The 13,333-nt window shown below is 42.2% G+C and overlaps 1 protein-coding gene across 1 annotated transcript in view; it reads right to left on the bottom strand.

The window, feature by feature from the left end:
- srbd1 (S1 RNA binding domain 1) overlaps window positions 1–13,333 on the bottom strand; it is a 47,616-nt gene that overhangs the window by 22,272 nt on the left and 12,011 nt on the right. Inside the window, exons 11-14 of the mRNA XM_061087457.1 lie at window positions 13,086–13,193; window positions 12,657–12,814; window positions 11,740–11,830; window positions 11,521–11,628 (exon numbers count right to left, since the gene is read on the bottom strand). Of these exons, the coding sequence (XP_060943440.1) occupies window positions 11,521–11,628; window positions 11,740–11,830; window positions 12,657–12,814; window positions 13,086–13,193 (465 nt within the window). The remainder of the gene's footprint in view (window positions 1–11,520; window positions 11,629–11,739; window positions 11,831–12,656; window positions 12,815–13,085; window positions 13,194–13,333) is intronic.

Genomic DNA, 13,333 nt, shown 5'->3' with positions numbered 1-13,333 from the left:
TGTGTGAGATTAAGTACAGGACATTGAGTGAGGACGCCTCTGTGGTGCACTTGCATTGTATGTGACACTCTTGCCATCTAGAGGTCATTGGGGTGTACTGCTATTATTGAGACTCGAGATGATAATGTATTTTTCCTCATTCACTGTCAAGTTCTCACTGTCACATTGAAACATCTGCAGCTTCAGAGTGTCAAGCAACAGCATCAAACTGTGAAGAGAACCAAGCGTGTCGCTAGTTTTTAATCCTTATTGTTCGGAAAAATATTTGATGTAAAATAAAATCATCAGGCACTGGACAGTTAACAATTTAATGAGTCTTAAAATAAAAATAATTCATTAAAGACTCAGATTGAGTGTCTCAAATTCATCTGGAATATAAAAAGATGGAGCCAGATTTCAGTAGAACATTCAGGTGGATAAAAACAGAAACGTTTGTCTGAGTCTCCACGTTTTCTCGCATTTGAAATCAATGGAAAAAATCAAACAAGTTTGATCGTGTTGACTTTACAGTTAGGGGGGAAAAAGAAAAGTTAGACAGAGCAAGAAGAGATAAATTAAAATCCCCTTGATAATAACACAAAATGTTTAATGAACTTTCTTTTAAAAGTACATAAAAGATGTTATTGCTTTATGACAACTCGACAAAAAATACATTATTCAAGTTCATGTGGCAATTGCAATGTTGATTATGTTGATCTGGACAATTAAAATAAATCTGCATGGCAACATTGGATTGTTAATGTATTCGGATAAAAGTAGGGCGCTTATCGTCCATCACAACACAGACAGGATGCTGGTACAACAAAGCCAGTGATACCCGCATTAATGCTGCCGACGTACGACTGAAGCTGTCGTATTGTTTAGTCCTTCTGCTCTCTCGGCTGAATGGAGAGAGAGGGAGAGAGAGGACTGGTGGAAGAAAGGGGGGCTTTTTCCTCAGGGCTGACCAATATGATGAGGGGGTCAGCACCTCCCTTGTGTGCAAAACTCAGAGTGAGGCCCCACACACACACAGACACACACAGTCCCAGAGGCCTGGACCTTGCCAGAACAACCTTGCCAATTATAAGTATCTTGTTAATGAGGAGTGGCAGAGGCCTTCTGATGAGAATCACATTTAAATGAACTTGTCCTCGCTCCCTCTTCCCCATCCTCTGCATTCATCCCTTCCTCCACCCCACTGTTCTTTTTGTCAGCTCCTTATCCATCGCTCTGACAGCTGACATATCGCCATGGTGACGCCACTAACTAGCACTGGCACATGACCTTCAAAGAGGTCAACGCGGAGCTGGTCATTAACCTGACACACATGCACACACGCACACTGAGGCACAGGCACAAACATGTTCATTTACGTTGAGTAATAAACACAAGACATACATACACTTGTTGTACAAAAATATCCCCTCTACTTCAGTCTAAGGAAGTTCTCTTTCTTTAACGTATGCACAAATGGACATGGCCTTCATTTAGTTCACATGGAGAGAAAACCTCCCTCTCTGCCCTCCTTCAGAGACTCAGGCACAATGGAGGTCAAGTGAAACAGTGGCAGCATCCCAGCTAGTTGTTCAAGAAACAGTGACAAAGAGAGAAGGAAAGGAGCGATGGGTCGGGCAAACCTGGAGGAGAATAGGGAGTGAAAAGAAAGAGAGGCCACCAGCCCCTATCATGTCCAACTTAATTAAGGCTGCCGCTGGGGCAGCTGGGTAACAGCACTGTCATGGATACAGCTCTGAGCTCTCATTGCCACAGCGTCCATGGCTGTCGCCATAGTGAGGGCATCGTCCTGGCAGCTAACAGAAGGTTGTCAACTCCCCAGCTCTCTGGCTTAAGTGGGTGGATGGTCAAAGTGCGGACACACACACACACTTACACACACATAAAGTCAGTGGACGGCTCTTGATGTAAAGCGATGACATGATGGACCCGAAAGATCATCATAGATTCACACACTCTTTTGTCTTTACTAATTTTATGTATAAACACACACAAAAACCCACCAGCCTGCCTGTGGCCCTGTCCCATCCTGGGGCAAAGTCACAAACTGGCTACCAGTTCCCCTGCTGGTCGTCTCTGAGACACACCCTGGGGCCTGACACACAAACACACACATCATGACGGGCCCCCCGCTGCCCCTCAAGAAACGTAACATTGGAAGAGATGGATACACACTTTGATACCTCATTATAGCCTTCTGGCACACACGTCTCTCATCCAAATTAAAGCAGCTCATCAGATCAGTCAGAAAAGAAGAGGGGCAATAATATCACCAACTAATCTGATACAGAGGACAAAAAGTGGAGAGGAGGGGGGTCGGGGGAAAGAGGGGAGGGCCACAAAGAAAATTAAGGCAAAAGCTAAGATGTAAAAACCGACTGAAACTGCAAGGCCTAAGTTGAGAAAGGCATCAATGTGACTTTTCATAGAAGTTCACATTGGTACAGAACAATGCTGTGACACAGCAGCATGCAAGGGAGCAATTATTGGTTTCACAGTATGTCAATATGTGGCCCGAGAAAGAATCTGGAAAGTGAAAAATAAATCTTGCCATTTGGAATTAAAAAGCACCACCATGAAATTAGTCTAACTGTAAAATTGAATATTTCAGGTTGATTCCAGTGCAAATAAGTGAAAGTGTGTGGCGCCTGCAGGGATGTGGTCACAGTGATGAAGCAAGGCCGATCTCAAGCAGCACTACATCTGGAAACGTGCTGCTGAACTGGACCAGTTGCAAGGACAAAGCTTCTTGGACAAAGTCACTGCTCTCTGGCAGAGTCCGGTGTGTCCAACATGGAGATTTTCACAAGACCACATTCTGACAGACAATGTTACGCAGGCAAATTTTGTGGTCATCGAATTATTACCCAGGGAGCTGAGACCTCGTCCAGAAGGAGAAATTGTTGCTGCACTCGGGAGTTACGAGAACCAGACAAAGCAAAGCTTGCTCCAAAGTGTCAGTTTGTCCCGAAGAACCATCGCAGAGCTGATTTCTTGTATTTGAAAAAAAAACACTGAATGATACCGCAAGAACTCTCCAGCTTTTCCAGTTTCCTTTCAGGTCTACGATGAAACAACAGACGTAACAAATACCAACCAACTGCCCACATGGGTTCACTGCAGAGTTTGATATGATGGAGGAAGCCGTGAATAACACTACTGAGGTACAGGAAATATCATCATCATCACTACCACCTGACATCAGAAACCAGGAACGTACAGCTTGTGGAGGAGATTCTGATCAAAGTTCATGATATTCACATATGAGTTGAAAGTAACATATTGCAGACAAATTTAGTTTAACAAAGAAAAAGCTGTCATTTATATACATCTACCACATAAAACATTTTGTAATCCTTCTTTAAATTTGTCTCATAAAATCCCTGATACCCAAAATAAGATTAGAGATTATTGATCCTCGTAGAGAAAATTCTAATTGGACACAGCAGCACAAAAGAGTAGCTGCCAAGGGGAAGTAGTAAGAAATAAAACTAAGAAAAGAAACAGAAGATAAGATAAAAATAGAAATACTATTAACAGTATTGGACTATTCTATAAATATTAAAGTTATGTGATATACATGTACAATATATAATATATGTCCTACCTGAAATTACAATACCACAGTTGCAATGCTTTCTTTTGTGTCAAATTAATTATCTACTCAACTGCTTCTTTGCAGCATTAACAGTTTGTAAGCTGAGATATATAAAACAAATATGGCATTATATGAAAAATACTATCCACAGGTAGACTGCAGTACCATGAAGTCACGGAGGAAGACAACTTGCCACCTAAATGGGTTTCAAGTTATAAAACTTGTATAAACACACATGATTCACCTTGATAGTGTAGTGCTTTCATCTGTCGTTTTCTGTGACCATAACTCAGACTGTATTTACCTACCTTGCCTCATTTCATGGCCTTGGAATGAGCTGTGATGTCACCCATTACCAGCCCAAAATACATTTTTAATAACACACACACACACAAACACACAAGTTCCTCTGTCCCGGCTGCTCAAACAGCTTGGCTCCATTGTTCAGTCAGCTGCAAAGCTTGACCTCAGGGAAACAAATTGAGGGACGCACCCTCTCTCTCTCTCTATCTCTCACAGACACACACACAGTCACACACACACACACGTCGGGTCTGAAGACGATGACATTTTTCACAGAGAAAAGCGTCCAAATGGCAGGTGTCAGGGGCCGTCAGTCTCTAGCAAGGCGCTAGAAGGCAGGCAGGCAGGCACGCACACACACACACACAATCACACACACACAATCACACACACACAAACTCCAACTGCCAGTGTGAGGCACGTCTGAAAAGAGCAAAGCCTCACAGACACTCATGTCAATCTGGTAGCAGGGAAGACTTGTGTCACGCACAAATGCATACACACACACAAACCCAAAATCCCAAATACACACATTGCATGTCACACAGACTCATCACACATGTTTGTCACACGCAGGACCATCGCTGGGAACAGTGGAGGCCTTGGGGAGGACGGCATGGTGGATGCTTCAAAGGAGGGGAAGAAGAAGGAGAAGAAGGGACAGTCCGAGGCTGACCACCACTGAGGCCTGGTGGGGGGGGGAGGGAGGCGCGGGTGATATGGACAAGGCTGGCAGATATTCAGTGTACACCACCTGCGAATGCCAAAGGTCCCTAGCCTGAAACTGCCCTCCCATGAGCAGCTACACAAACAAACACGAATATACTTTTTACAAGAAAAACATTAAAAAAAACATGGTGAAGTTGATGCTTTAAAACTAATTTACACCAAATTGATGATCTAAGGACAGAAGGTGTTGGATGTTCTACAGTTTTAAATACTTGGGGACAAAATGTTGAGCTACATTAATAAAATTCCACCAAATAACAATTCTGTGCAAACTCTTCTTAAGGGATGTCCACTCCCTCATCCATCTCTCTTATTATCCATCTCTCTTACTATTAAAGGTTTCAGCCTCCACATTAATGTTGGTTCTCTGTGATAGAGATGCTAAGGATTTGATGCGAGGAGCTCTGAGTCTGACGACTCTTAACTCTTCTATTCACATTGTTCATCGGGCACTATCTCCATTTACACCTGTATAGGGATCTTTCATATTTATCACACCACAAATAGTCTGCTATATTCACATTAGTGAGTATGTATCATACTTTACTGCTCTTTTATACACCCTCTATCTTGTACTTTTATTTATGCTTCCTTTGCTTTTATTAATTGATATAATATAGTTGCTTGATTTCTTTTACTTGTATATTTCCTTTTATCACAAAAAGTTAAGTCTGAGCTTTGAGCATCTACAGACATTCATCTATACATTTTTGTATCTCCTCTTCCAATTCCAGTGTTAGCTTTTTTCTCGTTGCTTTGATATAATAAAAAAGGATCAAGAAATAAGTTTCAGCCTTCCTCTATGCATCCTGCATTAAGTCAAATACACAACCTTCATTTAATGTACCCATTAATACTTTTGAAAAGAAGGCAGACCCATGCCAAGGCCTTTTCGAATGCCTCCAAATGCATCTGTCCCTCTGCACCTCCTCCTCTCCAACCTTCAAACCCCTGGTGAGTGCCTGGATCTCACTCAGTCATCGCTGGTCCTGCCACTGTATGTTCATCACTCACTCGGCCTGGCCCTGGGAGCATGCCCGGTCACAGGACATGACAGGGGATACACCCACCCGTGACCACGCACAGCCATGAATACAGTCTACACCACTGTCCTCCAGGTCCATCAGCTAGCCAGTAATAATGATCTCATCCCAACAGGAGAGGGCTAGAGGGCAAGACGGTCAAGGACTTATTGTGAGATTGTCTGTGTGTCAGTGCTGATGTACACTGGTGGCTATTTGAGTATGTTTCCTGCTGCAACGGCTTAGACTGCCCTGGGACAGCTTCAAGTATGAACCAGTCAAGGAGAGATTGATGACTACCACTGGAAAGAGAGATGGACAACTACTTTTGTCAGTACAACATCAGGCAATGACAGACCTGCACAAAGGGAACACGCCTTAACAAAGTGAGCTCACTGCATCTTTAACTATTGACATGTAGAGTCCTTAGATCAAATCAAGTGGAACCAAATTTCACACACTCATGGAAATCAGTTGTCGAAACATTTAATGGATCCTTCTTTTTAGTGGAAATCAATTCAGTTATTTTTGTTGATCTTGAGAACGAAACGGACAGAATATTCCTTAGAGGTATTTATAAAGCATACAAATTGTACAGCCAATTCCCACCTAACTGAATTGACTATATCTTGATTGTAATTCATCAAGTAATTAATTAAAGGCTGGAGACTTGAAGCGCCCTCAGGGATGTGTTAGTGTGTTTATGAGAAAGAGTAACGGGGTCGGTCATCTCGTTGCCTTAAGGAGCGACAGCGCAAGTGGTCAAGAAATCGGATGTCGTTTTTGTTCGCCTCTAGCTGTGGTCACTGTGTGTGTGTGTGTGTGTGTGTGTATGTATCATCACCATTGCCCAAAGATCTCACTAACCTTACCCCACATATTCTTGCCCTCTGTTTTCATTAACATCAGCCAACCGCTGTCAACTTGTCACTCTTCATGTACACAGACCAAAACACATCCATTAATATTCACATAAATTACAGTTAAATCAAAGGACTGTGAAAGCAAATAGTTTGAATCTAGTTTAACAGCCTGAAGCAACAAAAAAAAATGAATCAAAGTGAAGATTAAAACATGATGACAGTAACAATCCCTGCCGTCAATCACTGACATTTTTTTGGTGGTTTTGTCTGTTAATTACCAGTGATAAATCAGCTGCTGAAGTGATGTGCCAGTGTGTGTGTGCGTCATTCTTGCCAATCACCTCCATTTAGAAAATCTGACTGCGGTTACAGACCACTGCACGTCACCAAAACACACCGCTGAAACACACACACCACTGAAACACAAACACACACACCTGTCTGGCCAGTACCAAGCACTCTTATGGGCTTTGACAAAACCCACATGCTACCAGTCAGTGCATTGACAGACAAGGTCACGCTGCACTGATCTGTCAAGTGCCACAAAAAACACACACACACACACACACACACACACACACACACACACACACACACACACACACACACACACACACACACACACACACACACACACACACACACACACACACACACACACACACACACACACACACACACACACACACACACACACACACACAAAAGTCGGAGCTCTAGCCATGAGCAGGTGTTAATGACAATAACCAGGCCATGAAACGGACACATATTTCCACACCTACCTCACACACATCTATATACAGTGCATACATACGGGTTTAAACCACCTACACCCGAGGAAATCATTTACTTTATTCAGAGACATTGAGTTTTATTGTGCGTTCTTTTAAACCAATATGTCAGAAAGTGACGTCCAGCAGCGGGTCTTTATATTATTGGGACGCAGCTGCGTGGCAGATAACCTGGTGTGCATTCAGTGGGGAGGCACCACAGGCGCAGACAAACCTTGTCAGCTAAATAAAACCTCATGCTGTAAAATGTCCTGCAGTATGCAGGACAGTGATAAAGGCGTTGGTCAGGCTTAATCATGTAACTGTTACTTTGCTATAAATCTAACACAAGAGGTTGTATCTGGGGATTTTTTTCCTTCCCTAAGCTAAGACAAAAATAACGGTTACGTGCTATGTTGCATGAGATGCAGCTGAAAAGGAGACGCACATAATGGTGAGGTTACACTCGTTAGACTCAAAAATAGAATAATAAGTAATATTGTGCTCTATGTGCAGTAAACTACATTTTGGCCATGTAAATTGATTTCATTGGTTTCTGTTATAGTATTCTTGTCTGAGCGACTTCCACAATTTGATGCAATATGTAGAATTGATTTTATGTTAGCATAACAATTTATAGGAGAGGTAATACAATTAATGAGAAAAAACATTTAAGTTTACTAATTACGCTCAACATTGCACAAAATAAAAAATGTAACAGGAAAATGTATTAATAAACATCAAGTTTTGATGTAATGAACAATATTAGCCTCCAAGACAAGTCACATCATCTATCAAAATCTAAACAGAACAAAATATGATTATATATCTATTCTGTAAATAGATATATAATCTGTTTTACAAGAATAAAACCAACAAAAAGCCAGCTACAACACATATTGCTCTTATTCATGCATGGAGAGATAAAATAATCTGAATTGAAATTGACTGATCATTAAACTGAGCAACATCTTATATAGATTCACACCTGCCTCCATCTGCAGGACACTGCTACTGCTACATAGATGTGCCCTCGTTTGGATGTATTTAATAAACACACCTTACAAATTATGGAAAAAGTGACTCAGTGAGTACAAGAGTTTACTCAAACAGGACTAAGGCACTGAAAAATACACACATACACACAAGGATGTCCCGCAGGCTGCCATTTCTGGCTGTCATTCCAGCTGAGCACTGAGGCAGAAGGACGGAGAGAGAGAGACAGGCGGGTAGAGAAGAAAGGGTGGAGTAGGGTGGGGGTGGTGACACAATGAAGGCTCACATAGGGAGACAGGAAGCAGACGGTGCAAATGAGGCTGAGGTCTTAAATGAACTAATGCACTGTCAAGCTGCAGAGGAGAGGAGAGGTTTAATTGCCTCTACAGACACAGATTCATAAAAAAGACCACAGTCATATAAAACCTCAAACAGCACTTCTGCTAAAATGATATATTAAAAAAATAAAAACCCCTCTTTCAACACGACATATCGAATTCTACTGGCTGTTCCCCACAAGGTAATGATGTTAAAAAATCCTAACAATCAAGCCTGCTCTTCCGTTTGGTCAAATATAACAATGATAATGAAACACAATCCCTCACTCTCACTCTCTCTCTCATTCTTTTTTTGACACAACATTTTCTGGATTTTTGCTTTTGAGCCAAATACATCTACAAGTGCACAGCTGCTTTTAGTGGCTGAGGATGACAAAGAACGAGTAGAAAGAAAAAAAGTTACTGGAAGCCAAAGATATACAGATGGTAAAGGTGGAGCCGTGATTTTGTAAAAGACAGTGTGGGCTTCACAATAGTTTTGTCTCGAGCCTTTATTGATGTTTGGAGGCCAATGCTAATATTAGGGAGCTAAAAAGTTGACAATGACTCCTAAGATGTCATTTTCAAATGCTTATGACAGTTTAACCACAAACTTTATTACATATTGGCCACTTTTTAATCCCCAAGCAGTATACCACTCAGGTTCTAGTGTTGCCTGTGGTTGCTGTCTGTTCTGCTGGGTGAGCTAGCTGTCGACGAATGGGACGCCTGAAAGACTTCCTATACCTGTCGATCACAAACAGATTGAAGCAACTTGGGTATAAGGTCAACGAACAAACGTATAGAACATACACGACGTCACAAAGTGTCCTGGCAAACTGGGTCAATTAATTATATTGGGGACAGTCACAGCACGCACCAAGACCCCGTGCTGTTCCTGATGCAACATGGCTATTCTCTGTCATAGCCATCACCCTTGTTGCTGTGGTAATGAGGTTTCACTAATGGCAGGTCAGGGTCAGCTGCGGGTCAGTCAGCGGGGGAGAGAGACCCTCACAGTTACTAACAACCATCACTCTGTGAGGCCAGTTGTCTTCCGCTGACCTCCCTTCCTCATACATCAAGGGATATTTTGGTCAAAATTGGCATATCAGAGGCCAAGGTCAACGTTCATCCAGATACCTTGAAGGAGTCCCGATTAAAAAAAATAAAGATATTACTAATAAGCGAACACTCGGAGCTGAGGATTTTACATTTTCTTGGGCAATTTTGTGGTAAACTCCACCCAGGTATCACATGTAGCTCATACTGTGTGAAACACTTCAGTGTAAAGTGGGTCCATACCCCAGAGTCTTATATTTCAAAGACATAAAAAATGTGGGGGACCACATCTCAGAGAGAAGAGTGAGAGTAGTCTAGCATTATGTGTATTTCCTATTCATTTCCAAAGCACATTGAATTGCTCACATGACAATTGTAGCAATGAAGTAAGGAGGGAGAGGACAGCGAAGGGATGAGTTCAGACAGAAATCAAGATGGAGAGGGAGGTCTAGAAAAAGAAAAGCATATAATTCGAGCATAACAAAGTTTTAGCTCCATCATCCGTGGTTCTGAGATTTCACGAGGCACAGTCTGAAGAAAACCAAAGTGAAGCATAGGACCAGACAACTCCAGGGCAATTCCATCTGGTTCAATACAACCATATTTCTGTGGCTAATCTCAAAATAACATTCCTCTTCTCTTCCATAGTTCATGCAAAAGCTTTTATTCTACAAAACCCTGCTAAAGCGACAGCAGAACGTTTATACACGTGTTTTGAGCAGCAAAAATATAGCTAATCATATCAGGTGACAGAAGACATTCAGCGAGCACCACATCAAACCAGAAGTCCTAACATTCTTAAGTGTTGTGAAACGCATGAACACCAAAAGACTCAACAAGAGAGACATTATATCAAGATGTGAAATGTCGCTGCTTTGAAGGTGCTCCAAACTGCTCCCGGGAGAAAAATGTCTTTCACAAAAATAATTAAGTGGAAGTTAACTTAATAAACCCATCACTTTGACGGTTTCAGCTTTAGCAAATAGACAGAAAATGGAACTTTAGAGAAAAAGGCATGGGCTATTAGAGCCGAGGTATGACCTCTGGAGTGTGCATGTGTGCATGAACTCAGAAATACTGAGAAAACTCTTAAATACACACACATTCAAGCAAAAATCAGAATCATTCTAGGCTGTGGTCCCAGTGCAAACCTCAAGTCAACAAACACACATGGAACTCTGCAGAGGGAGAAGGAGACGGAGCAACGAGAAGCCAGTGGTTATTATGCTTGGATCGAGGTTCTGTGCCGTTGTATTCTGAAGTGTAGACCAGCCTGTTCGCAGACACAACGTGCACCGCCAACCTTCAATCGGACCAAAGAGAAACGAAGTCCAGATGGCTTTCATAGACAATATTCGCTTGAGGGACACATTCCAATTTGTCTTCCTCACCATCTGTGTCCCGCTGTCTCGCTCCCACACGTTTTCCAACTCGGTTCTTTGCCCTTTCACATTCCTCTCCCTCTCTTTCCTTTCCACACCCTTAACTTTCTGCATTTTTTTTTATATATCAACACCATAATATCATTTCTCCCCATCATTCCTGATCTGACTGACATCCCTCTTCATCCCAGAGTCGCCCACGTTGTTGCGTTTGAGGCGCATTGAACCTTGGCGTTAAACCCGTTAAGAATGTGAAGGTCTTTAAGTGAATTATGAGGTTTGTGAACAATGGAAACTATGAAATGTAATTAAATTTACTAAATAAAAATATACTGTGGATTATTAATTAATTACACATGGCTATCAGTATATGCAATAGAGCAGTAGGGTTTTATTAATCCATTTTCTATACCATCTTTCTCTATTCAGGGTCCAGGGTAACTGGGGCCTGCTCTAGCATGCAGTGGGTGAAAGAGCTTACCAGTAGGACACGTCCAGGGGGTGAAAGTAGCGCCTGGAGATGAGGTCAGAAAAGAAGGACTCGGTCTCACGACACGCTGTACCGTTACCTATGACAACCTTGGCACAACTGGTATGGACAAGAGGAAGAGGAAAAAGACAATGAGGATTAGGTAAGCAACCAGTAGAATAGTTTAAAAATTGGTCAGTTTCATGGGTCATTTAAATGAAACACCGATACCTGTATTTGGTCATGAGGTGGCGCAGTTTTTCAGCTTCTTTTGGCTGGTTTGCATTATGCAGGTACACTACATCAGTATCGAGAATCTGACCTGATAGAGAGACGAGGACAAAAGGGGAGAAAGCACAATGTTGCTGGCAAAGTATTATCGTGACAAGAGGGGGCTCAATAGAGTTAACTCCATACTGTCAGCTAATGTCTTTCCACTGTATGATGTCATATGAGGCAGAAATGCTGCAAATGAACTCAATGATTTATGATCTCCACATCTGCACTGCCTGATCCTCCACAGGAAGTCCATTCCCTGCCAGTTCCCTGCTTCCTCAGAGTACAAGTATAGATCTGAAGGGAAAGCTCTGACAGGAAGTCATGTGCGCTCCGACCCAAACATGCGACCATAGCACGTGATGTATATACAGTAATATGCTGGTGTCTGTCTGCTGTAAGTGTGTCAGCGTGACTTGTGGCCACACAATCAGTCACCCAGAGGGTGGGATCTACCCCTGCACAGCGTGAGGCTACACCCACTGAGAGACATGCTGAGACCTACAGTGGACATACAAAAAAAAAAACACACACACGTGCACACACATTATCCACCCACCTAGGTCATGCCAAGTGGTATCTATTTTCTGACATGCACATACACACACACCTCCTTGGTAATAACCAGTCTAGTGGTGCCTGGTTACATGGAATTCTCTATTACTTATTAACATATGTTAAATAACGGAATTTCTCCAGTTTTAGTTTTTTTCCTTTACTGTGTTATGTGTGAGTGCACTGATAAAAATCGTCTTGTTGTGCTCTGTGCAATGACAGAAGGAATCTATCTACCTACCCACCTACCTACATACCCACCTATCGACCCAAGTAAATACTAACCATAAAAACCAGTACACTCTGAGTTTACTTACTAGTGGGGGAGAGAATAGCCAGTTTACAGCCGTGTCTAAAGCCAGGGTCCACCCCCAAGATGACACAACCCCTGATTGGAGAAACCAGCAGCCGCTGGCGAAGGTTCCGCACAAACATAGCGATTGATTCCTTCTCTGCTGCAACTGTCAGCTTAGTCCTGAAGAGAGGGAATGAAAGAGAAGATAAAAAGGTTGGGACATAGAAAGACGGGTAAAGTAGTGCATATCAACAAAAGAAGATGGAGATGGTAGCTGCACGTTGAGGGAAAAGAAACAAAGAATGAAAGTGGAAATTAATTTACGGAGAAGAAAGGGAAGAGGTGAGAGATGAGTGGAGAAGGGGACTAATAGGGCCACAGTGCTAATGAATAAGTGGTTATGTAATGAAGAAAAGCTCTGAAAGCAAACACACAAGCACTCTTAAAGTACCTGTAACTCCGAGTGAGGAAAGGCAGAATGAGTCTTTTGTAAGAGTCCTCCACTGCATTCTTGACGATTGCATTAAGCTCTTGTTTCGCAAATGTCTTCGGCCTCCACCTGCATTAAAGTAGCGGAGAAAAAGTTGATTCTATTTATCTATACAATCTGTGAAAGGAGACGTGATGTGAAATTGACAGATGACGAATGTCAGGAAAGTTCTGATTCGCTCGCAAACATTTTTTTATTTTGTGTTTTAC

This window comes from Limanda limanda, chromosome 15 (genome assembly GCF_963576545.1).
Source record: "Limanda limanda chromosome 15, fLimLim1.1, whole genome shotgun sequence".
Lineage (NCBI taxonomy): Eukaryota > Metazoa > Chordata > Actinopteri > Pleuronectiformes > Pleuronectidae > Limanda > Limanda limanda.
This window is presented reverse-complemented; position numbering and strand designations above follow the sequence as displayed.